Below are 26582 nucleotides of genomic sequence, written 5' to 3' on the forward strand. Positions count from 1 at the left end.
CGTTTTTCCTGTCGTTGGGCAGGGAGGACTCCGCAGGCAGGCTGCAGGCAGAGGACAGCTGATTTCTGTGGGACTGCCTCTCCTGATCTGTGCACGTCGGTCTCTCCTCTTTGGGAGGGGAAGAGAGTTCCTCTCCCTCTTCCTTGGAAAACGCCCTCTCCAAGATGCTCCAGTAGGAGCTGGTGGGAGGGAGGGAGTTCTGACTGCACCGAAAATGTCATGAGAAAAAAAAAAAAAGGCAACTGACAGAAGAACTTGTCCTCAGATTCCTGCTTTTTGCAGCAGCGTAAACGAAGTCTCTGCAAGTGCTGCGGGAGCTGGCAGGAGGCAGAAATGAAGTTCAGAGGCGCGGTAAGATTTATTCGACTGTTTTGGTGGCTTTGCAGCTTTCAGATGTGTTTCTAGTCTGAGAAGGCGACAGATAAATTTTCGGGGTTTCAGCAAAAAAAGGAAAACGAAATGGTTCAGCCCTCTTTGCGAAAGACCCTTTCGTTGGAAAGTTATGTAAAAGGGGTTGAAATAGGATTAAAAAACCCAGGAAATACATGTTTTGAGGAGGAAGCCAAGGTGGGAGTTGAGAAAGTGGGAAGAGAGGGGGAAAGCCGTGCTCTGCGTTAGGGGAGAAGAAAGGGTGGAGCTTTTGCTTGGGTGGAAGGGGCATGGGGATGTGAATGTGCCGAACTGGTGCTGGGCTCTGCTTGTGTCCTTCCCAGGGACATGGGCTTCTTTCTCTGTGAGTACCACCCTAGGGAATGGCAGGAAATACCTGCTTAAGGACTTACTGCCGCTCAGTTCCTCCAGGGTGTATTTACTTTAGCAAAACTTTGTCCATGTTTTAGCAGCAACAAGAAAGCCTGGGTCTGTGTACTGCATTGCAGGACAGCCACCAGGAGCTTAGAAAAATGAGTATGTGGCAAAAAATTGAGACGACTGGGATTGTTACCTGGAAAAAGAGATGAGTAAGAGAGGAGGAAACCAAAATAATATATACAGTGGTGCCACAGAGAAGGCAGATCATGAGCTCCCTTTTTCTGTCTTGTAACATAGGAAGAGGGACACTCAGTTAAGTTAAAAGTTGCCAAAGAGATGCAAAGATTATTTTTGTACAATGTGTAATTGGGCCACAGAATTCACTGACTCTGGAAGATGCTGAGGTCAGGAATGAGGGAACGTTAAAGAAAAGTCTATGTGGGCTTTTGACTGGTTAAGATTCAAGGCTTTAATTGGTGAACTTGCCAAATTTAGGAAGAGAAGAGTTGAAAACGTCATGTCTGTGGATTTAAGCAATTCTCTGACTGTTGAAGAGTTAGCGTGGGGCTGGAGTATCCCATACCTGCTCAATCTAGAGATCCTTGCATGTTTTTGCAGATAGTCTAGTGTTGACCACTGTCTGAGGAAGGGTCTTGGTGATGAAGGGAAGTGCAGACCTTCTGGAGAACCTGCCTAGTCCCTCCTTGCGGCAGCACATTCGAAGGTGGAGATGATAGCGCTCGAGAGGCTCCTGCTTGGATTTCTGTTGGCATGGGGGACGGTGGAGCCAGCAAACCTCTGTACAGCAGTGGATAGAGAAAGGTTTTTAGATGTGATACATGAGAGCATGATGAACGGTGATGTGGTCTAGGGTGGTGCTTGATGTTCTCCGGGAGAACATGTGGGTGTGGAAGTGCCCTTCACATGCCCTGGGAATGCACTGGAGCGTCTGTTCTGTTTGGAAAGTTTTACTATCTTTCAAAGGCATAATGGTCTAAAATGGTTGGGGGGGGTGTGTGGAATCCAGGGGAGAAGGTGGGAATGTCTGGTGTGGGGAAGCGCAGAGAGCTGCAAGAGTAACAGTGTGAGACCCGTAGTGTGGGTAGTAAGAGAGATGGCAGAATACGTGCATTGAGAGGGGAATATAACAGCAGTTATCAAAGAGCAGTGAGTAGGGGCGCAGGGTCCGTACCCCATCGCTGCAAGCGAGGAGGCGGGGGGAGCAAGTGCATGCTGTGATTCTAATCCGTAGGCCCGTGTTTGAGTTTCTGGTCCCCTCTCGCCTGCTCAGTCTGATCTGGAAGTCAATGGCAAAACTTACTCGGAAGGGCAGTGACCTGAGTTTTTGCTTTTTGTGCCATCTGTTTGTCTTCGGAGGCTGCTGTGGGATGCACCGACCTGTGACCTGAGGTAGTGCTGCTCTGTGTAAAACACCTTGTGTCATCTGTTCAGGAGCAAAAATGTCAGCCCCCTAAATATAGAAATTCAGTGTATTTACTTTTCCAGCCTTGGTGATCCTTCTGGTTTGCTTAGTTCATTTTTCTTACTGCTATTTTATATTTAGCTTGCTGATTGAAATATCAGCATCCCCTCTTAAGGGTAAACATTTTTCCTCTCCTTCAAATCAGTTCTGCTAACTACCTTTTTCTTTTCACTACTAATTGCTTCTCTTTTTTCCTAACTTACTTCCCCCCAACAAAAGTCTAGAAAATATTGTTATAAAAATTATGTTATAAACATTGAACAAGTTACATTACCTGCTTGCCATACATATCTCCATGGCTTTCTTTGGTTTCTGGTCCATCATAATTTACATTTCTAATTTACATTTGAGTTCCTTAGGTGGATTCTTACTATTCTAAATGTTGCAAATGTCAAATGTCATTGATTAATATATTAAACAGTCTTAATTAATTGCAACAACATCTGCACCTTGCATTATTGTTTTTCAAAAGACTAAATTTTGGCTTTCACAGTTCTGACTCCATCACCTACGTACATTTGATAGACACTTAATGCACGCAGTGTGATACATTGCTCACGTTTCCCATTCCGCTTTGCGTTTTAGGATGGGAGATTAAATGGTTCTGTAGCTTGGAAAGTGAGGGAGGCAAAACTTTAACTTCTAGCCAATTTGCTAGTGGGGATGTAACAAATCTTTGTGAGAGCAGAATAAGCTTGCTTCCCTTATGTTTCAAATTATTTTATGTTTTAATATATTCCAGTTTGTCCCTACTTAAAATATAGAAGACTTCAAAATAAGTAGTTTACAAGAATTAGTCAAGGAAGTAGCATTTCTCTCTCTTTAATATAATTTTTGGAACAGTGTATTCTACAGTTAAATCCTTCCAACATGCGGTTTAGGATCATGAGGGAAGTATCAGAGAGGGAGGAACAGATTTTGAGCATGGGCAAGTGCTCCCTGACTCCAGACATTCCTTTGTTGGCCATGTATTGCTCTAAAAGAAGCAAGAATAAAAAATGATTCTGCTATAAATGGTCTTTGAATGGCAGCTGTTGACACAGTAACTTTTTTTGCAAGTTAAAGTTGTTCCCTTTACTGGTCTGTGTCATCATAGTTGTTACCTGATTTTGATTCTATTTGATCTGACAGTTCTGATTTTTCTCAGGTTGTCTGCTCAGAACAGCTTACCACCTTGTGGGAAATAACTTCATTAGGCTTACATAATTAAAAGCAAAAGAAAACATTTCCTTTTGTTATTTCATTTTTTTAACTAAACGAGCTGAATACATGGGATTTGTGTCAAATAAATTACTGTCTGAGCTCAGGTGGCTTCAGAAGGGACAGATAACTCCATGTCGTTGATTGCAGAGGATTTTTATGTGAGACCCGGAGCTGCCTCTCAAGGAACCCTCTTTCCAGCCCAGCTGTTGACTAACAGAGAGATCCGTGTCCAAAAAGAGCAGCTAATTTCCAGTGTGGCAAGAGGGAGGAGGATCCTGAGTGGCTGCACTTCAGTCTGTCCGGGATTTGCTGGCAGGCGGCAAGTGCTTGACTAAGATCCCTTGATTCAGGTCCACCTCAGTTGTTTTCATTATTGCTTTCTCTGTGTAAAAGGAAAGAGGAGCTATCCCATTCCGCACCTCAGGAATAGACGCCCTGGATAAAATAGTTGATTTTTGTCTGCTCTGCTGTCTAGCCCATGCCGTGTCCAAACCCTTTCTCAGGCTGTAGAGTGGAGTAGAAATTGGAGGAATTTTGTTTTTCCTTCCTGCAACTTTGGCATGACAGAGAAGAATGTCGTACTATCTAGGAGACAAATGTGTTTTAACTGCCACCTCCCCACAAGAAGTTTGTTCTTGGTTCAGACTTCTTATTGTCTTCCAGAATCTAATCTGAATTTCCCTTCCCACTCACATTTGGTTCTTGCCTGTTCTTCCGTTCCTGGCTTTGTAACTATTTCTGGAACCTGCAGATCAATCATCTTTCACTTGATACCAAGATAAAGATGCCTGCCTCTTTCCATACGGCACTTGCTTCCTGCAGTTGTTTTAGTGCAAGTCTACTGAATGGGTACTAGCTAATTTGTAAAAATGCGTTGTCAGAGGAAGATACTAAAACGTAGCTTTTTAGATGTTGAAGCAGAAATCTTGTTTGCATCGTGTGGCTTTTCTTTCTATATCAGATGATTATAAAGCTTCCTTGCTCCATATAAGACCGTTTGCTTCGAGAGCTCCAGATGTTTCCACAGGCATCCCTCACGGATGCTCCAGGAAGGAGTGTGAGCTGCCTGAGCTGCCAGGTGCTGCCTGTTCAAAGAATGGTCGGCAGCACTTGTGTGCCTGGAATTGCTGTCCCAACACCAACCGTTCAGGTACCTGGCTGGGAAATTTTGGTGTAAAAGCCTTCCTGCACACGTGTTGGGCTACTGGGTATTAATGTGGCCATAGATCAGCTGATGGACAACGCGGTGGGGGCAGTTTCTTGCTCGGTTCACGTCAGCCCTGAACTCCTGTGATCATGGCAGAATTGCCCTCCGTCTGCCATCACAAAATAAAATTTCCCCAATGTGCTCGGACTGACTGACTGAGTTGAATACTTTGCATTTTGTTGTGCAGAGCAGAAGGTCCTATTTTTCATTTTTGAGGTGTATTAGATCTCCATGTCCTAAGCGAAGGAAAGTCTTTATCATACTTCAACATTTAGCATAGTTTAAAAGAAAAATAGTTGTTTACACCTTCACAATACCATGTCAGAGATTTACTAGTTCAGTTTAGGAAACTCTTTGGTATAGTCTTGAGCACTTTTGTACGCCCAGGAACTGTTTGTGAAGGGTATTTTCTGGTCTTGTTGACTCTTGTGTGAATACAAAGAAAGGCTGGAACCTCAGCCAACGTAAACCTGGCTCTGCAGGCTGCATTCAGCAGCAGCAATTTACACCAGCTGAAAGTCTTTCCCAAAATTGAATCACACGGAAGAAAAAGGCATGTGGAAGTAGTACCGCTTTGGTAATTGCGCTGGCTTGGTCCCCACCATTCAGGAGTGACAGCTTTTCCTTTCCTGGCAGTGAGCCACTGTTGTGCTAACGGCTCTGGAGAAGAGATTAAAAGTAAAGAGTGGGTTAAAATAGTGTGGGAATGAGTCCCTTGGAACTGTATCTTGGGGTGGGTTTGAGAAATGCAGTGGCAAAAGTCAGCTTGTACTCTCTCAAGTAGGAGTGACCATCAGTCAGGACAGCGGTTTTTAGTAAGGGATGAAATGCGAGTTTGAGAGAGAAGGCATGGGCACTCCTAAGCCCACAGGCACCAAGGTCAGATGGAGATTGCTCAGATTTTTGCAATTCCCTCTCTGCAGCCTGTGCTGGGTGTGGCGTTAGCACGGTATATCCTACAAAGGTTGGGATCCTTAGCCTGTTCCTCCTTTTGATTCCTGTAGGCAGGGTGAAGTTGCACATGGCGGAGCTAACCTGTTACTATCAAAAGGGCACCCGTGCTCCCTTTCCCGCTTGCCCTGGCTCTGACGCTCACTGACGCCATGGTAAGGTAACAATTCGGCTCACTACCTTGACAGAAAACTACCAGCTGCTTTTTTCCTCGTCTTTGTTTTCCTGATTTAGTGAGTTGTATTGGTTCCGCTTTGGAGATGGGTAATTGCTTGCGTCAACACATGCCAGGGAGGCAAAGTCCAAAGGAGGGGATGTCTTCGGTTTGGTGATGGTGAGCTGTTTGCGCCTAACTTGCCCCGTAGATGGTAGGTTCACAAGCACTTAAAACCAGCAGGAACGGCCCTGCTGCTGAAATGCTTGCTCCTCTCCGCCTCTGCGGTGGTTCCCAATCTTGTGCCACCATATCTGTCAGCCATTGCGAGTGATTATGTGTGGAACCAGTGTGGGAAAATGACCTGGATTAAAATAATTAAAAAAAAAAAAAAAAGAGTTAGTTTTAATCCATGTCGGATTTCCCGTCTAGCTTATTGCACAAGTACTACAGCCAGCGCAAGCCAAAGGGTGCAGCGGGCAGGTGGGATGGTCCTTTCGCCTGTGCTCTCACTATCAGAATGTCTTGTCTACCACCGTACTCTCCTAGCAGCTTCCAGAAAAACTGATTTTCACAAGGAAAGGTCTAATCAGACCCTTACAGCTTATATTCTCCTAATTATCTGGAATACACACTCCCTGCCACAGAGCTTTCAGAGTTGTCCAAGCTGATCTCTTGCATAGCACAGAGCAGAGGATGTTGTAAATGAACTGTACGTCAGCCGGAGGCGTTTTGGCAGAGGTAAATCTATCCACTGCAAAGATGCTAAGGGAGCCAGTCCTGTCCATAGGCAAACTGCTTTAATGGTTAATTAGTTTCACTGCAACATATTTAAACCCCCAGACTGGGTTTTCTACCATTAATTTACAGCCACCAGATTTGATGTCTGCCTGCTAACACAAAATAACGAATGTTTTAGTGATTTTAATTTATTCAGTGCCTTACTGTCATACTCATCATTCAGTAGGAAAATATGGTCATCATTGCGATTATTGTTTTCTAAATCATGTCTTCTTTCCTCACTTTCTTCTTTCTGCATTGCTGTTCTGTTTCCATTTTGCACAAAGGGTTTATTTTCACCTCCATTGCATCTGTTGACGGTATCGGCAGTCAAATAGTTAATCTTGGCGTTTTAAGTTGGTGGTAGACTTGGACATAAGCAGTGAAGCAAATGAGCAAATGCTGGCACAGAGAAGCGCGTATTGCTCAGCTGTGGTTTGTGACTGATGTTTATATTTGCATTGAACTTAGGCTTGGGAGGGTGCAACGCTGTGATTAAAGTTTATATTGTGGAGAATCTGACTGCATCACATCGACTAGGTAACCTGGTCACATTTAATTATTACTGAAAAGTTGCATTTAGGTTGTTTTTTGTGGTGGTTTGTTGTTTTTTTTTTAAACTGAAAATTTCAGGTACTTACTTTGTTCTCACGGACAGAAGTTGGAGTTGAATGAGAAGAAAAAAGCGTGGAGGAAACTGAAAGCTACTTGTCCTTAAAGGCCTGTCCCAGACGAGGTGGCCAAAGTGCAGTTTTCTGTGTAGTAAGGAGGATAGATTCTTCTTCCTTAGGCGGGATATGTACAGCTGGGATCAGTTTGTCCTGGGCTGGAAGGAGTGCCTGATGAAAGAGCTGCTGAAACTGCTAAGTGACATTTTCTGTGAAAGTCTTTAGGATTATATAAACTTGGATTAACTGTGCGAGGGTGGAAGTTTCTCCTCAGTCATTTTTGAGGCAGCTGTGTTTTAAAACTGTGTTCATAAACTTACCCACTTGAAAACTAGTTATTTTCTTTTGGTTTTGCCTTTGTTCCCATTACTTTGTCCAAAACCTGCTCCAGGATTGCACTGCTCTGATAGAAGGATTCTAATTTCTAGGCGGAGATTATATGTATGTGATTTATCTCTGTTTCTTTTGTCAGTGTTCTTTATCTCACCACCTTCCTTCTCCAGGGCTTATCCCTTTCCTCTTCACCTTGGCAAAGAGGGTAGAAGACGACAACAAAGTACTTCGCTGAAGGTGTGGAGGAATTGGCTTGGAAAGTTCAGGGCATTTAAAAAAGATTACTTAATGACAGCACCTGCAGAATTCCTCCCAAACTGGGTCTTCCAAAGCTTAGAAATCATGCTTTCCAGACCATGAGACTAACTGGAAAAAAGTAAAAAGGGAAATTAAAATTATGTTTCTTTGTGGTGTTTGAGCCATTAGGGTGGACCTGGATTTGAGATTTCCAGAAAGCACTTATTTTTCTTTCTGAAAGCTGCTGGTTTCATGCAATCACTTACGGCCAGACACTGGGCTTTTGGGAAGGAAGCCAATTATAACTTGCCAGAAATAGGCAAAACTGGTTTGTAAATGATTGGTAAGTCTAAACAACTGCAGACTGAGGGAATTTGCACCTGTTTGGGCCCAAATTTATACTTCAGTGGGTCTTGCTTTTATTAGTATTTAACAAAACTGAAGGTAAATTTTCATCTGACCAAGGTTGTTTTTATTTTTTCCCCTGCATGCCATCAGCCCCTGTGCTCTGACCACTATTATATCTTGAGAAGGAGCAGAAAGGAACCTACCTGACAACGCGAGTCAGTAAAAATCACCTACATCATTGTGCAGGGTTTTGGGGCCGGACAACGGTGTTGCAGCAGGGCTCTGGCATTCCCAGTCTGTACCATTGCCACAGGAGAGGGTGCCTGGGCATTGCTGTTAGTGCATGAGCCTGTTTAGGAACAAGCAACAGTGGTGTTTGTGCTAGCGATGGCAACATCCCAGAATATAACAACAGATTCTCTGAAATGCATTAGTGCTTTAGGGAAATTATTTAGGAGAAGGGTGCGTGGTGTGAGGAGTTTGCCAAGTAAGAAGGATTTAAGAATATGGTAAGGAAACGCAGAGAGATGTGAGGCAAATGGTTTAATATGTTGTATCTCCTGTCTCTGATTTCTGTAGTGTTTCTTGTCTTCTATGCCTTGTATGCCGTCCATCCACTGCGTAGAAGTTTTCCCTGCAAGTAGCGACTGAGTCACTTGGTGCACATTTCCTCTCCCTGTTTTAGTACATGAGGTTGAGTGAAGTAAGAAGTCAGCAGACCTGTGTTTTCCAAAGATGGTTGTGTCTGAATCACATCACATTGAAAATGTAACCCTTGAAAGAGGGTCAGGGAATAGAAGTTGTTTGATGCACGGGATAGATGTTAGTGTCATAGTCTAAATTCAGTGGCACGGGGTGCAGAAATGCACATTTCTCATTAGTTCGGAGTTTTCCCAGAATTTTCCCATTGAGTATCTTGCTAAAGCTTTTAAATTGGTCAGCAGTGTGAAGTTGTTTGCTCATGAGATGAATCATCGTTAGTCATAAAAGACTCTCCTTACCTCGAAACGGCTTCTCGTTATGAAATGAGAGAGAAAAGTAGACAGAACACCTTTCAGCCTCGCTCCTGCTAAAGGATGCCTGGGAAAGGAAATTCAAGTTTTATTCTCTTTATGAAATGCTTGTTTGATTGATTGATTTAAAGTTGTTGGAAATTTAGCAATAACTTTTCCCTAGTGCTGGCTTGTCTTCAATCAAAGCAATTTGTATAAACCAATTGATAAAGTGTTAGTATACATTGGCTAGCGTTTTCAACAGTAGTAGAGGGTTTATTGTAATATCCTCTCCTGTTTGTAGGTTGTCCATGGGCAATTGTGGTTAGTGGTTCTTGTGGATGCAGTGAGCTGCATACAAAACCACAGATATCCCAACCTTCCTCTGCTTTTGGTTGCAGGGAGCGGGAACTAACGGTATTCGGCTGACCATGGAGAGCGCTCTGACAGCCCGCGACCGTGTCGGGGTGCAGGATTTTGTCCTGCTTGAAAACTTCACCAGCGAAGCAGCGTTTATTGAAAATCTGCGTAAACGCTTCAAGGAGAATCTGATCTATGTGAGTAACAGAGTGACAGATGCCAAAGTGTCCATCAGTGACCTGAATTTGGGTGTTTGCTGCAGAAGACGTGCCATAGCTTTGCTCTGCAGTTGGATTTGGAGATGGTGGTATCGACTTTGATAGACCATGGTTGCTTGTGTCAGAACTAGTCTGGGATACTGTCGTGTTGACGGATGTAGGGACTCATTGCAGTGCTCCAATTGAGATCTGCTGGCATTTACAGGTCTTGCCAGCACTGAAAATCCAACTCACGGCACATTCTTCCATTTCATTAATTCACTCTGTGGTGGGCTTTCAGCAACCCCAGGCTTGAACTTGATCCTAAATAGTATATCAGAAATAATCCAGTATTCCTGCTTGTTAGAAGCTAGTACCATTTGCAGGTGCTGTTTATCCAGCAAGGATAACATGTCTAGCGTAACTCCCACAGTGTCGTTCTCACTGCGCTGAGAGGTCACTTCTTCAGCACCCTTGGCCTCTTTGGAAGCCCTCCGCAGCATCCCCGGTACACCGGGGCAGGCAGCCGTTGTCAACAACATATGGCTTTCAGAGCAGTCAGAGAATCTGCTGCCAGACCTTCTGTAACCTCTCTACTTTTATGTTCTCTTTTTCAGACATACATTGGCTCGGTTCTGGTGTCTGTTAATCCATACAAGGAACTGGAAATCTACAGTAAACAGAACATGGAGCGATACCGTGGTGTCAGCTTCTATGAAGTTTCTCCTCACCTGTGAGTGGCCTGTGGGTAAACAGTGCAGTTTGTGCGGTTCCCACGCAGGCATGAGCAATAATGACATGTGAAAACAAGCAAATAGGAGTTTTCCTTGTCCCAGATGCAGCACTAAAAATCGTAAAGATATAAAGGATCCTTTAGAGGGTGTGGTGTACCGCTCTTTCTATTCCTGTTCCTCTCTCCAAAGAGGATGAGTTGCCTTTGCAAGAGCAGTATTTGGAAAGGGAGTTGGTTCCTTCCTGGCCGGAGGAACAGAGCTGCTTACCCAGCCCTGGCAGGACAGGAGTTCATTGTTCCAGGGTTACTTGGGGTCTGCGTGTCCGGGCTGTGAGTTTCCCCTCCTGCCACATCGCTCATTCAACGTAGGGCTAACAAAAAAGAGTGTGTCTCTATGTGTGGTGGTTTCTTTCCTACCTCTGCTGTTACTGCCTGACCAATATTTATCTGGTATTTCCCTTGTTGCTAAGACACCGTCAGCCTGTTGGAACAAGGAATGTATTTATTTACATGGTCTGGCCTGGTGAGCATTCCCAATTTCCCATTTAAAAAAAAAAAAAAAAAGTTGTTTGAGGTTTAAAGTTATTTTTGAAAGCATTTGAATTTTTTTGTCAGACTGAAAGAGAAAGATGACTGACAGCTGAGGACATTTGGTTCCAAAATGTTTTCTTTCAGGACCAAGGACCAAATTCTGAGCACCTCTTGGAGTATTTTTTTGTGGTGTTTTTTGTTGTGTCGTGTGTTTGTTTTGTTTTGTTTTTTTTAAAGAGGTTTTGGAAGAGTAAATTATATTATTTTTGAGTGAACTATTTGGATTGTTTCTTATTACTGGCACATAGCCCAGGAGAGTAAGCAAAACAGAATGCACTGCAAGCACAGAGAGGGAGAGAAACACCACTGCTTGGGAAAGTCTGAACACTTGAAGTTGTATTTGTTATGATAAAAAAATGTGATTTTATACAGTGTTTCGGGCTTTTTAGGTGAGCCTTTATGGGGGACGATTAAACCTGGAAAAAACCTGCATTCAAACCTGCTAAGTTCAGCCCTTGATCTAGATGTGTCAGTACATCGTGGCTATGTGCAGGTGCCCTAACTTAGAGATCTGCCCCAGAAAGGTAACTGGCAGAGGCTTAAATCAGCGTCGGGCAGTTCCCGATGAAGCAGCAGAACCGAGGTCGTAGCCCCAGCCGCAGTGTCCGGGCTCAGCCCCAACCTTAACTCCACTGTCAGCTCCTACTTGCAAATTATTGTTGCTGCACAAGTTACCTTCAGTCCTGCCTTCCAGACCTGGCCTATATGCAGCCGCTTTTGCCTGTGATCAAGGCATTCTTAAGGGCTTCTTTTTCCTTAGATAAGAATTTTGTGACTCTCTGGAAAATCGTTGGGGCTGTGGCTACATTTTTATTTGTGTGAGGTCGGTACAGGACTGAGCATGATGGCAATGCTCACGTATAACATCAAGTGCTAAGCAAGTATGCTTTAATTCCTGTATGTGTTACACAAAGTGATTTAAATCACAAAGTAGCTGATTATTTCTTAGGCTGTTCTCTTTTCTGGTTTTAACTAGTCCCATGAGAAATTGTAAAACGCTCAGCTCATAAGTAAACCCTTGAGAACTGCGGTACCGAGTACCACTGCTGCCCCACCTGGGAAAACAGTATTTTTTGTAAACTGTTTTTATTGTTCCATTAAGAAACGTTACATTATTTGTTTATTTACATTACATTATTTGATCATTAATGCATTTAAAAATATTCTGAGGAGCACTGAAATGCTCTGTAAGGTAGTACTCTATGCTTCTCCTTCTACAGTACTTCAGGTGTCTTTTTTTTCCTCTTTCTCTTATTCTAAACTGATTCTAGAAAGCCAAAGTACTTGAAGATTGCTGTGCCAGTGTCAAAATAGTTTAAGGCTAGGCCTGAGCGCTGGGTTTTCTGGGAAGTGTGTCACAGGTAGTCTTTCAAAGGAGAAAAGTTATCCCTATGGGCTTGAAACACAGCATACTTCCCAGAGTGATCTGTCACATCCTGTCCTATTTATGGCCTTCCAGGGGGGTCAGAGATGGTGACTACAAATGGGACCACAAACATCTTTAAGTGAAGTGATTCTGTATGTGGTATGCATGACTGCCAGCTTTCTGCTTGAACTTACAGTACTATAAAACCACCCCATAAAGGCACACAGTCTAGAGGCAGTTCTTAAAATTTAAATTAAATTTACATTTATTCAACTGTTTTCAAAATACTCCAGAGAGAATTTGGATGGGAAGAGAAGGACTTGATTAATTTAGTGGGGTAGGCATGCAGTTGTGTTGCTAGGTAGCTCATTGGTGTTGCCTTAGCACCAAGTATTAATAGACCTGAGAAGGCCACGGCTGTTATTTTGATGAGATTATTTCTAATTAATTTCACAACATGAGAGTTTAAAAAAAAAAAAAGGAGGAGAGGGGCAAAAAAAAAAGCAAAGCTACTAAAAGGTTGTCAAGTGTATGAAGACAGGATATCTGCTTGATCACCACATGTAAGACAGCTGAAAATATTGTTATGGAGGTCTTCTTACATGAGTGCATTGTGAAGGGCTAATGCTCCTCTTTTCTCTTATCCTCTTCCATTGCACCTACCTGGTCCTTCTCCTCTCCCTCTGTAAGCAGTTGCCACCGTTGTCAGACTCATCCTCTTGCTCTCTGGTGTTGTAAAAATGTGTGTGATTCTTGGTATAAGACCCTCTCTGATCTGTCACGAGGAGGAAAAGAGAAGAGAAGAAGCAGGGGTCCGGGGCCAGCAGCAATAAACCCTGGCTGTATGCAGGCAGGAGGAACCGTCTGGTGGTTTGGGTAGGGTTTGACCTGAGTTGGATGGCAGCTTCTGTAACCTGCAGGATGCTTATTAGTCTGCTGGCTTATCCAATCCTTCCCACCATCCAAGAGAAGCTGTGAGAGGGTGGGCTATTCTGGAGCCACATGGTAGGAGCCATCCTGATAGCAAAGTCCGGTTGTGACCTTCTGAGCGTGTCATCACTTAAAAGATAAGCTAGAATAAAGATCAATGGAAAGCAAGATGTTTCCTGAATGTAAAGCTTTTTTGTCCTGCGGGACCAATGTTGAGAGATCATGTATATTTGGAAAAGTAAGTTTATCTGCACCATTTAGTCGTCTTCTACAGAAACTCTGCTTGTCAGGGAGAGTCAAAAGAACAGATTTGAAAGGAATGTGATAAATTTGTGCTATTAACCTGCAGAAGCTTGGCTCAGTGGTTAAGACATGTATAGAGATGTCAGCAATCTCCTGATCCTTCACCAGCGTGCAGAAGCAATCTGCTCTTACCCAGCCCATGGACACATACTTCTTTTTGAGGCGTCTCTGCTAGGCGTTCTCACTGTGGGACAGTCTTAGCTGAGGAGTCTCTGGCCTTCACTTGTGGAAACAAACTAATGCCTGGTTCTCATTGTCCCTTAGCTACGCTATTGCAGACAATTCCTATCGCTCCCTGCGTACAGAGAGGAAGGATCAGTGTATTCTGATCTCCGGGGAGAGCGGGGCTGGCAAAACGGAGGCCACCAAGAAGATCCTGCAGTACTACGCCGTGACCTGTCCAGCCAGTCTGCAGGTTGAAACCGTGAAGGACCGCCTGTTACAATCCAATCCCGTCCTGGAGGTAACTCTAGAGCTTGCAGTGCGGAAACTTGACGTTGAGTCATACCAGCAGCGCTCACATTTTCCAGCTGAGTGGGTGGGGGCAGCTGGACCCCACTGGGCATAACTGAGCTGTCTGTGCAGAGCGGATAAGTGTATCCTGGGAACGCTGGCTCACGGGATGTGGGCAGATGGTTTTGCGCTGCACACAGGGGAATCCCGGTCTGCTTCCAAGCCAAAGAAATGGCTGCACTTGGCCCTTTCCAGTCCATCAGGAGCAATTCTGGAGTGGCCGTGCTGCGGGGAGAGCGAGGCGTTTGGCGTGGGAAGAGTTCTGCTGCGCTGCGTAGGTTTGCAAAGCCAGAAGCGGACACATCTGCTGTGGGCAGCGCTGCCCTCTGATAAATGCATTTGTGGGTGCGTTTTCTAGTGCTGTGGAGTCCTCTAGTGTCCAGCCCTGAGCTGTCTTTGTAGTTCCCTTTGATATTTCTGCCCTGTATTCGAAGGTGTGCTGCGTGCAGGGGAAAGGTGTGCTCCCCATGAGAGGGGAGAGCCTGGCAGGCCTGGGACTGTTGGGGTGCTGCCTGCTGTGAGCAGAGCTGCAGGTGACAGTAAGCAAATAGCTGTGATGGAAGAGGGAAGCTTTGAAAAGGCTGTCAGACGTGACATATGTTGTCAGCAGTGAACTGGCATTAAAATAGGCTTGCTAGGGGGGATGGAAATGTTTTCAGAGGCATCCTCCATCTGCAGTGCTTGTGCTGGGTTATAAAGATCAGCATTAGAATTTGGGTAGCAATCTGTTTGTTTCTTGGTTTCCCTTGCAGAAAAGAAAAACATAGGCTTTAAATAGCTGTAAATAAACAACTGGCAGGTTCACTGAAGTGTTTATAAATAATCTTATTTGGTACTTATTTATTTTTCTCTAATCATTTTCATTTCAGGCCTTTGGAAATGCAAAAACCCTTCGGAATGACAACTCCAGCCGATTTGGGAAATACATGGATGTGCAGTTTGATTACAGGGTAACTTAAAATCTGTTTTATACTTCAGAACTGGTACCGGTCATAGCAGGTCTCTGTTGCCTGTGCTTTTTTGTACTGACATGTGTGTGGAGCGATTGTTTTGCTTTCCCTTGATAACAGTGTAAACAGAGTCTGTGGTAGCAAAGTTTGGTTCCAGAGGATTTTATAGTACACACTTTCCTTTCTTTCTTCCCTCATTTCTCTGTATAAGGAGACAGTGAGATTAAATCCTCTTATTTCTAGGGTATATGTGCACCATGCAAATGGATACTCCCAAAGTAAATCCACATAAGCCAGCTGTGTTCTGAAGATAATCTCTGTCCTGTGTAACTTTGCATAGTGTTTGTTTCAATTCTGATCCAAATTGCCCCACACTATGAAGACAAACATAGTGCAAGAACCAAGTAACTCAGCATACTGCAGTCATTTAAACGTCTCAGTATGTAATTCCTCCACACTCATGGTTTTGCTGCTTTTCCTTTGTGTTGAATTCCTTCCGAGAAGGAATTTTACACAAGTCAAGATCCCATTCAGTATGTGCCACTATGTTGTAGCTGAAATAGAGGTTGCGATACAAAATGACAGATAATTTGCTGTCTTTTTGTAGGCTGTCGTTTTGTATCCTGTTTGTCTTTGAATAGACCACCAAGAAGCAGAAATATTTTCCTCTGTGTTCATGAACTATTTCAATGTATTTGGTTTGATTTAGGGGGCTCCTGTCGGGGGCCACATCTTGAACTACCTCCTGGAGAAATCCCGAGTTGTGCACCAGAATCATGGAGAGAGGAACTTCCACATTTTCTACCAGCTGCTAGAAGGAGGGGAAGAGGACTTACTGCGAAGGCTGGGCCTCGAGAAGAGCCCACAACAGTATCACTATTTAGTAAAGGTGTGCATTAACTAGTGACTCTTATAATATTGTAGGACTAATATATTCTCAGTTGACTTTGTAGTTTCCTTCCTTCACTTCAAAAATAACACTGAGATGACTGCTATAAAAAGAAACACATGGCAGAAGTGCATTGGGCATGAGTAATAAAGCTTTGACAATTATTTACTTATTTATATGAAACTGTCTTTTTAGGGTCACTGTGCAAGGGTCAGTTCCATAAATGATAAAAATGATTGGAAGATTGTGCGAAAAGCCCTGTCCGTTATAAGCTTCAATGACAATGAGGTGGAGGTAAGACATGTTTAACAGCACAGCTGACTTTCCTACTCTTAAGGAATTTTTCTGCTTTGATCTTTCATTTCTGACCAAAGGCAGCATTCAGAGTGAATGTATTCTCTGCAAAAATCCTGAAAAAAATACAAAGTGTTCTCGTAAAATGTTGATTAATGCAAAAATCTCACCACCTTTTCTCACTGCACGTTCATTTCATCATCCTGATTTCTGACTGTTGCTTCCATCCTAGGATTTGCTGAGCATTGTGGCTAGCGTTCTGCACCTGGGGAACGTGCAGTTTGCTGCTGATGAGCAAGGAAATGCTCAGGTCACTACAGAGAATCAGATTAAATATCTGGCTAGGGTGAGTCTCACCAGTTAGAGATCTATTACAGGAAAGATGAATTGTAGAGGTTTCCTTATTTTGAACTTGGTATCATTGTATAATTTTAGAATATGATTTAAAATTTTTCATAAATTTACTTTTAATTGACCTAAATAAAATGCAAATGTTAACATCAAAACCCTTGAATTGATGACTTCTCTATTTACCACTTGATCCACCACTGACTTGAGGTTTTCACCTTCAGGCAGTGCAATAGACCTCGTCCGGAGAAGAGTTTTAAAGGAAGAACAACCCTTGTGGCTTTCCTTAGTCAGTTCTTTGTGCCAGAGCAATCAAGCCAATTTATTTGTTAGGTCGTATCACTGCCAGAAAGGAGGTGGTGTACGGGAGGAAAGGGAAGGACTGATACTGCAAAAGTCTTGCAGTGTGAATGGGAAATAAAGGGTTGTTTCACTGGACTGTGATTTTGGGAACTAGACTTTCTGATCTCTTAAAGCTATTACTAATGAACTGAACATACCGCTTCATAAAGTAATTTAATATTCTACTGCTTTGCAGCTTCTAGCAGTTGAAGGCTCTGTTCTTCGAGATGCATTGATCCACAAGAAGATCATAGCAAAAGGGGAAGAGGTAAGAACAGGAACTGGGGATCTGGGAGGCACATGGAATTAAATCAAGCTAGGGATACGCTGTCAGCTCTCTTACCAGAACGAAACAGTTCACTTCTCACTTGTCAAAGGAGGTTGCCAGTGCAGGAGTCCCACAGCGCAATGGTGACTTGCAGCCTGTACGGCTGGGAGACAGTGATGTGAGCTGAGCCCAGGCGGGGTGCCATTGAGTGGCTTTTTATTAACAATGAACTAGGGAAACTTAATCCCTCGGTGGAAGGGCTGCTGAACGGCTTTTTTTCTCCTTCTGCGTGCAGCTAATCAGTCCTCTGAACTTGGAGCAGGCAGCTTACGCAAGGGATGCACTTGCTAAGGCAATATACGGACGCACTTTCTCCTGGCTGGTGAACAAAGTTAACAAGTCTCTTGCTTACAAGGTAAATGAACCTTTTCTTTGTTGATATCCAGCCAAGTGTGAAAGGAAGTTTCAAATCTTTTAGCTGCAAAGCAGAGAAATGGTAAGTTCCATGCTGTACAGTGATTTCTAAATTAACTTGTTTTCCATTAAGAAGAGAGTAAAGAGTAAATGCTGTAACTAGATGGGTAAGATCCAGTGATGGATCGTAGCTGTGAGCACTTACTGACATTTATTTTTTGCCCTGTTGCAGGAAGGAGAGTTTCCGGGCTGGAGAAGTACAACAGTTCTAGGATTGCTTGATATCTATGGATTTGAGGTTTTCCAGCACAACAGGTTTGTTTCAATCAATGTCTCTGAGTTTTGAGTAAACTCTGCATGACTTCATTCATTATAGTGTTTTCTCTCCATTGTGAAATAAGACATTATTTCATCTCTGGTTGTCTTAGTAAGAGAGAAAGTGATGACGTTTAAACTTCAGGAAATCGGTTGAATAAGTGATAATCACAGGGCTTCTAACACTTTGGGCATCCTGCTAATACTTAGGCATTTACACCTATTAATGTTCCTGGGATTGTAAAGAGACTGTTGCCTTTTTGGGGCATAGTCATGCGATGGCACAGTGGTGGCTTTTGTGGCATCTTTCCATGGTGGTGTGAAGAGGAAAACACAGCTGTAAAACAGTGTGTGGGACTATGTCAGAGTCTGGAACCTGGCTCTGGCAGGTAGCAGTGAACTGAGACTCTCAAATTTGCAGTATTATTGGGCCCTACCTAAAAGTTTTTGTGTTCCATCCTTCATGTTTGTTTTTCCCTCCTTCTGGAATTCTTTCATGAGATTCACTAAATTACAAACTTACTGAATTTGCACAGTCAGTAAATAAACATTTCACAAGATGTCTTTTATTTCTCTCAATTTATGCAGAGATATATTCATGCTGCTGCCCACTGATTATAGCTTCTTTTACTTGTGGTATAGTGTTAGTGATTATTTTTCTGATTTTTGTTTGCAGCTTTGAGCAATTTTGTATTAATTATTGTAATGAAAAATTGCAGCAGCTCTTCATAGAGCTCACGTTAAAGTCAGAACAAGAGGAATACGAGGCAGAAGGCATAGCGGTAAGAGCCAATATCATCACTTCCACTCTCCTTTGTAGCACCTCACCCAGGCCGGAGGATGGGTTAGAAAAGGAGCTGCTAATAATGGTCTCCAAAGTAAATGAATTAGAGAACTTTCCCTTTACCCTTCTTTTTGAAACACTTTGGTAACTCTGTGTGGTACAGCTAGAAGTGAGTAATGCCATTCCAATCTTTTACTTTGATTTTTAAAAAATGCTTTTTAAAGGGAATGTTAGGAAAACAAATTTGATGAGTGAAAAAGCTTTGTTTCAAATTTGACAGAAAGATTATTTAAGTAAGGTGTGCCTGAAATGTTCTGAAATTTTAATGTTTTTTTCCAGTTTAGAATTGTTTTCACCCAAGTGTGATTTCTTGTCTTTGTAGTGGGAACCAGTTCAGTATTTCAATAACAAAATAATTTGCGATTTGGTGGAAGAGAAATTCAAAGGCATCATTTCTATTTTGGTGAGTCGACACCGCCTTTTTAAATGAAAAATTTGGGGCAGTGTAGTGGAAAACAAGGGGAAGAACACAGAAAGAAAAGTGGTTTAAGCTTACGTTAGGACTGTTTGAGCAGGCTAGAAGAGCAATGTTACACTGAATGGTGACACCATTAAAAGTCGTATCTGCTCTCGGGAAGGAAGCTTCCAATCCAGGCAGTCTGGAAGGAGGAAAGTGTTTTCCTTTTCAACTCAACAATTCTGCATTTGTTGAACTAAGAGCTGGCCTACCTGTTAAAAGTCCACAGGGTCAAAGTGGGGCAGTGTTTCAGTGAGACAGAGTTAGAGCTGGCCTGTGTGCTGACGAGCACAGTAAGAAATCAGTACTGGAATGTTTGCGTTTGTAGGATGAAGAGTGTCTGAGACCTGGGGATGCCACAGATACAACATTCTTGGAGAAACTGGAGGAAACTGTGAAGAATCACCCTCATTTTCTCACGTGAGTGTTCACAAAGTTGAGGGCAGTTATACTGGTAGGATGCAAGTGTGTGATAGAGCCTAGAGCTTTAATTACTCCTAGATAACATTATAACTCGTTGTGTGTCTAGCAGTAGCATCCTAGGTGTACTGGGTCCCACATAAAAGATGATCATATTTTCTCTTGCAAGGAGATTAAAGTGTGAGTTAGGATAATATAGAATAAGTTGTCAACAGTAACTGCCTTGCTCTTCTCAAGACTTTGCTTCAGAATACAGTAGGAGCAACAAAACTCGTTACTGACTTGCCTCTTCACTGATCTCTTCCTGGCATCCTACTGCTCATTTGCAGGCTTGCAGCTTGGAATTTGCAGGCTTGCAGCTTCTTGGCCCTTCCAAGATCTGGCCCAATACTTCAGGTGTGACAAAGTCTCTGGTGTGGAGTATTAGGCCAGATCATTCCCCAGCATTGATGACTCAAGTCAGACCTAGGAATAACTAGAATGTGGAGCAGAATTTTACTGGTAAAAATAGTGTTCAGAGGTGTATGTGCATTAGAATGATTTAAGCAGTGTTAGCGCTTTTGAAATTGAGAGGTTTATATTGCACTAACTCACCTGTGTGCCCACCTGCTTCCCAGACGATACTGATAGCCTCCTTTGGCTTTGGTAACCTATCCATATTGCTGCCACTTCAGTTCAGCCGGTGTGAATTCCGTGTTCCACCTTTCAGATTATTTATGTCCGTTTTGGAGCTCCAGATGCCTTTTAATCCTTGCTGAATGTTCTGCTTATGCTCAGATTAGGGTCTGTAGGGCATCTCATGAGTATGCCAGCCTGCTGCCAGCATCTTCACTGCCCTCTTGCCTGCTGCCTCTACTCTGATTTCATGTGCACACAGAACCACTCCGCAGCCTCGCCAGGAAGCTGAAAGTTCATCCATTTGAAATAAACATAAATACATTTTATGACATTTTTATGATTTGATGGTTGATAACTCTTTATTTACTTTTGGTCTTGAAAATCCGCAAGTCAGATTTATTCCCCACCCCCCTTCTGTGTTCACATAGTCCCACTCTGGGATCAAATCCGTAGTGCTTTTTGAAGTTAATCCCTCCAATGAAACAGATGTTTGTCTCTCATGAAGCTTCTTCGCTTTCTTACCAGGCACAAGCTTGCTGACCAAAAGACTCGCAAGTCACTGGGGCGGGAGGAGTTCCGGCTCTTGCACTATGCTGGAGAGGTCACCTACAGTGTTGCAGGTAAGGACGTGCATCATCTCCACTGTCTCTCCGTCTTTTCTCATCCTCCCATCCTCTGCCCTTTGAGTTAAAACAGCTTCACTGTATAGTACAGAAAAATCTGGGCATAGAATACATCCACAAGCCATTTGATTAACCAGATTAATTTCCCATCTCAAATTCCTGCCTTCTTGTGAAGTTCCTGTGGAACAGCAGTGGCAGCCTGAGTGGTTTCTTTTTCTTCTAGGTTTTCTAGATAAAAACAATGACCTTCTCTTTCGGAACCTGAAGGAGGTGAGTGTGGATAGAGGACGTTTCCAATACTTGGCAGAACGAGGAGTTGGGTTTAAAATGGGGCGGCACCTGAGGGAAAAGATTCTTCCAGACTCCACCTGGAGAATGTGTGTCTGTAGGGCTGCGCTATGAAAAGACAAATTGAGGTGCCCAAAGTTCATTTTAATATTAAAAAGCAAAACAAAACAAAAAACCCCAAACAAACAGTTTTGTCCCATGTTTCTTTGATAGTTCTCTGAAGAATACTCTGTACTTTATCTCTGAAAATGTCTCTCTCTGCAGACCATGTGCAACTCTGAGAATCCTATCATAAATCAGTGTTTTGACAGGACAGAGCTGACAGACAAAAAGAGACCTGAAACGGTAAGAACACCAGAGCTGGCTGGACGTGTGCCTATTTCCTCTTTTTAAAAAACATGTCCTGTCTAACATGGTAATCTGAATGCAAGCCTCTTACATTTAAAGCTAGGAGTTTTGTTCTGCAGTCACAAGTACTAGCTGTAAGTCATCGCTTCATACATAGTTTTCTTTCTTTTCTCCTAGGCAGCAACTCAGTTTAAAAACAGCCTCTCCAAACTCATGGAAATTCTGATGTCCAAAGAACCCTCCTACATTCGTTGCATTAAACCTAACGACGCTAAACAGGCTGGTATGACCCTGGTGACTCTTCCTCTTTTTTTTTTTTTTTCTATGACAGCTATATATAGCCCACTAGATCAGTCAGTGAGACACAGAAAGGAGCTCAAATGAAGAAATCCTGCAAGATTTTTTCATTTTGGGTCTGTGCCAGAGCTTCTTGTAGGGAGGTGGTGGCAGTACCAGCAGCCAGGAATCAGAATGGGAGCACTGGTCTTGGGTGGAGTAGGGTCATGTTTAAAGTGGAAGAATTATTAACCTACGTAACGTCCTTTTAATGACCTTTGTTCTCCCTCATTTCTTCCTCCTGTATGCATAATAGAACATCCTAAAGGAGGACTTTGTTTTGGAACTAAATACAAATGTACGTTAAAGGGCGGGGGGAGACAGGAGACACAAAGTAAGTTCTGTGGGACTTGCACCATGAAGATGGGTTAGAGGTTAAAGATAATTGTGTAAGATATAACCAAAAACTGGGCATTCCCCTTCTCCAGATGAAGGGACAGCTACACATTAATCATGTTTCTCTATTTTCATGGTCTCTCAAGATCGATTCGATGAAGTTCTAATTCGACATCAAGTGAAATACCTAGGGTTGATGGAGAACCTCAGAGTGCGCAGAGCTGGGTTTGCATATCGAAGAAAATACGAAGTTTTCCTGCAGAGGTAGGATTACCTGAGACTTCTCTCTCCCTGCTGCTCCCTCCCCTGGTCTTGGTCCCACAGATGTTTGAGGCTGGGGAGCTGTTCTGAACAGCAGAGGCAGCCGTTGCACCTGACAGACTTATTTTCTCGAGGGAACGAGAAGCATGGCCTCTCTCCCTTCCCGCTGCCCTGTATGGATTCGACTTCTCTCGGTACGATTGCTTCTGCTGTCAATTTACAGGTACAAATCACTTTGTCCAGAAACATGGCCTACATGGGACGGACGGCCCCACGATGGGGTGGCTGTGCTGGTGAAGCATCTTGGCTACAAACAGGAAGAATACAAAATGGGACGGTTAGTTCTTCTGTTTTCTTAATGTGAGATTATGAATCATTGGACATCCATATCACTGCTTTTAAATAAGGCTTCTCTATCTAATGGGTGAGGAAAAGATTAGAGATCCCAAAGGGGATGCTAAGGGCAGGAAGCAAGCTTCTCCAACATGTTAAACGTAATTCTGCATTTCTATTTCTAGAACAAAGATTTTTATCCGCTTTCCCAAGACCTTGTTTGCAACGGAAGATGCTTTGGAAGTGAGGAAGCAGAGTCTGGGTGAGTCACACACACTGCAGTAGCTTTGTGGACAGTTAGCTGTCTGGTTTCTGTTTGTTTGGGTTTGTTTTTTTTCCCCCTCCTGTTTGTTCAGGGAGGGATTTTTGTGTAAAAAGTTGAGCCTTTTTCTCCCAAAATCTGCTTGATCACCATTTCAAGTTGCTATTTTTCTTGCAATTTCAGCAACAAAAATGCAGGCCACATGGAGAGGTTTCTACCGTCGAAAGAAATTCCTGCACATGAAACACTCAGGTATATATATGTGTGTGTGAGAGAGAGAGAGGAAATTGCAGTACTGTGTAGCTGCGTGGTTTGAAGTGGCTGTTGTTGTCGGAGATGACTTGAGTTTGATGTGCAAGAAGGAACATTCCCAGACTTGAATTTGATGTGCAAGAAGGAACATTCCCAAAGCCTTGCTGGAAGTAGAATGGAAAATGTTGGTGCCATACCCAGTCCTTCCACCTTTAGTCTGTGAGACTCTGAGCAAGAGCAGCAGACTTAACTCATGTTCACACAGCAGCCCCCACACAGCAGTTCCCATCTGCCAGTGCTTTTTATTGACATTTATCCATTGTATTATATTATTAAGAACTTAAATTATATTCTTTCCCATATGCCACGTTGAAGGCTGTTCACTTACAGAGCAGGCTTTCTGAGCGCTCTTTGTTGCCAGTTTTGTACAGAGTCAATATTGGTATGAAGGAGCTCACTTAGCGCAGAACCTTTGTATTATTTTTAGCAATAGCCATCCAGTCCTGGTGGCGGGGAACCTTGGGACGCCGAAAAGCTGCCAAGAAGAAGTGGGCAGTAGAGACTATCAGAAGGTGCGTAAAGAATAACCCAAGCCATCGAATGGGTACTTGTTTATTCTTATTGTTAAGAAATTTTCTTGTCACTATAGTATCTGAGGTTTTTTTAATGAATTACAACTATTAAATAAAGCCCAGAAAATGGTTGGATTGGAAGAGACCTCTAAATGTCTCTAACTTTGATCGCTTTCCTAATTTTCTAATAACATTTTCTTCTTCCTCAGGTTCATTAAAGGTTTTATATACCGGAACCACCCTCGCTGCCCAGAGAACGAGTATTTCCTTGATTACATCCGCTTCTCCTTCCTGATGAACCTCAAGCGCAATTTACCAAAAAATGTTTTGGACAAATCATGGCCCACTCCTCCTCCGTCACTCTGTGAGGTAGGCACACCTGCACGAGGTCAGGGGAATGACACGCAGGACAGAGGAGACTGATGGCAGTGTTGAAGGCCACAGGAGACCCTCCAGCTATCAGAGAAAAACAAACCAGGTTCTTGCTCAGGTTCCACCCTGCATTAGCGTCTTTACTAGTAGAATTAATCCAAACATCATCACACGGGTGTAATTAACATATCTGTAAAATTATTAGAGCTATAGTATTGAAAGTTCGTGGGAGTGTGCTGCTGTTGCACCACCATTTTCTACTGGTTTTCTCATCCATTTCTGAAATTTTCTTCCCTTTTTCTCTGAACAAATTAAGTTCCCTCTGGACAGTTAAACTGGCTGCAGTGACAATGTGGTTGCCTGCAAAGAACATAATTAAACTTCCTCGGTTGCCACTATTGTTCTGCATCTGGTGGAATTGAGTGTAGTGGGTTTTTTATCTGATCAAAATAAAATATTGCAGAAAGTCCCAGTTAGTTATCTTATCCAAAGGGCCTTGTTTGTTTGGATTGGAGGTACAGCTGGAAGCAAGGAAGAGCACAGCAGTGTAAAGTGGAGTGCTCCTGGTATTCATTCTCCATTCTAAAGCAGTTGGAGAATGTTGCAGGGAAAACTCTCTTAGAAAGGTGGAAAATAAAGTTCCTATTATTTAATTTTAATAGTGATTCTCAGTAGTGAAACAGTATTTTAACTCAGCAGTGCATTTCCTGCAGTTGCTTCTCATCTGTCTTCACTGTTTGAGCAGGTTTGTCAGTAATTTTGAGCTATTTTCATTTACTGTGCGATTTCTTCTTCAGGCGTCCCAGCTCCTGCGACAGCTATGTATGCAGAACATGGTCTGGACCTACTGCAAGAGAATCAGCCCAGAGTGGAAGCAGCAGGTAAGAAACAACTTTACATTATTTCACAAACCACGCTGATGTTCCCAAGAACAGGCAGGGGTTCTCAGCGTTACTTATTGTAAGGAATGAAGGAGGGGAGCAGCTGGATGGGAGGGACGAAGGTGCTACTACAGAGGGAGTCACAGAAGCAGTGGTGAGGTGGAAGAACTCTTGAATCACTGCATTCTTTGGTGGTTGGTTAACACTTCCACAAGAACATTGTGGTTTGGGTTTTTTTTTTTAGATTAGAGACAAAACCCTAGAAGACTAGAATGTGCATAAAATAAAAGAAAAACCATTATATACATACTTTGATACATACCATTTAAACAGTGTTGTATATCCATGCCCCTATATAATTTCTATACTGAAAGGCCCTGTTATTCTTCCCATGGAAGATAAAAATGTAAGAAGCTGCATTATTCTGGTTGAACCATATAAAATAAAAAGAAGTCTGCAGACACAAAACTAGTCATTTTCCAAATGGAGAAGCTACATGAACAGTTGCAGCTGCTGTTCAGGCTAAAAACAATAAAAATGATACTGAGATTTGATTCATCTTAGTCATGGAAAGGTAGGGAATTTTTTTTTATTTAAAAGTCTCAGTAAAGGGACATAATAGGAAACAATTTAGATGTAAGTGTTAGGTTGATGATAGTAATACTTGCCATTAAGCTTTTTTTTTTTTTATTGCACAGTATCTCATACTGCTTATGAAGGCCTGCAAAGTGTTAAGCACATGTAACAAAATGCTGTAGCTTAGGTAGTGGCTGAGCCTGTGATTAAGGACACAGGATTACTACTTGCCATTACTGAGCTGGAGGTAGAGACTCAGCAGAACACTTTCTTTTCCCCAGCAAACCAGATTCCCTAATAATGACTGTCTTTTATCCACATTTTTACTATCTCAGGTACTTATACCATGTAATAGCACCCAGAACATGCATTTGCCCTCAATAAAGCAAAGGGGCTTTCCCATTTCCTCCTTCACTGGTTTCGTCCTCACTCTGAAGGAGCAGAGCACAGGTCATAGTTACAGCGTGGGGTGACTGTGTCCCCCAATACCACCGCTGTGAAAGGGACCACCGGTTTGCGGTGACTGACCAGCTCAGCAGGAGCTCCCGGGGCATTGTGGTAGCTAAGGGAATTGTACTGTTTGTTTGTCAGAGGATGAGGTAGAGAATGTGGAGTAGATCAGAGAGCTGTAATGAATGTCTTACGTGGGTGCTAATTGGGATGTAACTTTTTTGTCAATACTTCCAAGTAAAGGCTTCAAGGATGAGGGGGGGTAGGGAAATCTGAAACATGAAAAGCACCGTGTGGGGTAGAGCAGGAGAACACACTGTTTAGGTTAAGGAGGAAGAGGTTAACAGAATCACTGCAGTGGGAAAAGTCTGAGACTTTAAACATGGGCATTATCAAATTCCAGAGACTAGATGCTATGTCCAGATAAATTCAAA

At 42.9% G+C, this 26582-nt stretch overlaps 1 protein-coding gene across 3 annotated transcripts in view; it reads left to right on the forward strand.

Moving 5' to 3' along the window:
* Nucleotides 1-250: 250 nt before the first annotated feature.
* MYO1C (myosin IC) overlaps nucleotides 251-26582 on the forward strand; it is a 31636-nt gene continuing 5304 nt past the window's right edge. The window contains exons 1-26 of one of the 3 annotated variants that reach the window (XM_009709292.1): nucleotides 334-351; nucleotides 8265-8325; nucleotides 9508-9663; nucleotides 10281-10396; nucleotides 13851-14049; nucleotides 14969-15049; nucleotides 15759-15938; nucleotides 16134-16232; nucleotides 16465-16578; nucleotides 17119-17190; nucleotides 17486-17605; nucleotides 17837-17919; nucleotides 18596-18701; nucleotides 19086-19166; nucleotides 19549-19640; nucleotides 20784-20878; nucleotides 21105-21151; nucleotides 21434-21514; nucleotides 21695-21800; nucleotides 22336-22453; nucleotides 22674-22787; nucleotides 22969-23045; nucleotides 23229-23297; nucleotides 23785-23869; nucleotides 24079-24238; nucleotides 25039-25122. In XM_009709292.1, coding sequence (XP_009707594.1) covers nucleotides 9538-9663; nucleotides 10281-10396; nucleotides 13851-14049; nucleotides 14969-15049; nucleotides 15759-15938; nucleotides 16134-16232; nucleotides 16465-16578; nucleotides 17119-17190; nucleotides 17486-17605; nucleotides 17837-17919; nucleotides 18596-18701; nucleotides 19086-19166; nucleotides 19549-19640; nucleotides 20784-20878; nucleotides 21105-21151; nucleotides 21434-21514; nucleotides 21695-21800; nucleotides 22336-22453; nucleotides 22674-22787; nucleotides 22969-23045; nucleotides 23229-23297; nucleotides 23785-23869; nucleotides 24079-24238; nucleotides 25039-25122 — 2505 coding nt within the window. In that variant the 5' untranslated portion in view covers nucleotides 334-351; nucleotides 8265-8325; nucleotides 9508-9537. Of the gene's footprint in view, nucleotides 352-5389; nucleotides 5412-8264; nucleotides 8326-9507; nucleotides 9664-10280; nucleotides 10397-13850; nucleotides 14050-14968; nucleotides 15050-15758; nucleotides 15939-16133; nucleotides 16233-16464; nucleotides 16579-17118; nucleotides 17191-17485; nucleotides 17606-17836; nucleotides 17920-18595; nucleotides 18702-19085; nucleotides 19167-19548; nucleotides 19641-20783; nucleotides 20879-21104; nucleotides 21152-21433; nucleotides 21515-21694; nucleotides 21801-22335; nucleotides 22454-22673; nucleotides 22788-22968; nucleotides 23046-23228; nucleotides 23298-23784; nucleotides 23870-24078; nucleotides 24239-25038; nucleotides 25123-26582 lie in introns of those variants that run through there. The other 2 variants (XM_009709293.1, XM_009709294.1) reach the window with 2 other exon arrangements.

This window comes from Cariama cristata, unplaced genomic scaffold, assembly GCF_000690535.1.
Source record: "Cariama cristata isolate BGI_N322 unplaced genomic scaffold, ASM69053v1 scaffold3281, whole genome shotgun sequence".
Lineage (NCBI taxonomy): Eukaryota > Metazoa > Chordata > Aves > Cariamiformes > Cariamidae > Cariama > Cariama cristata.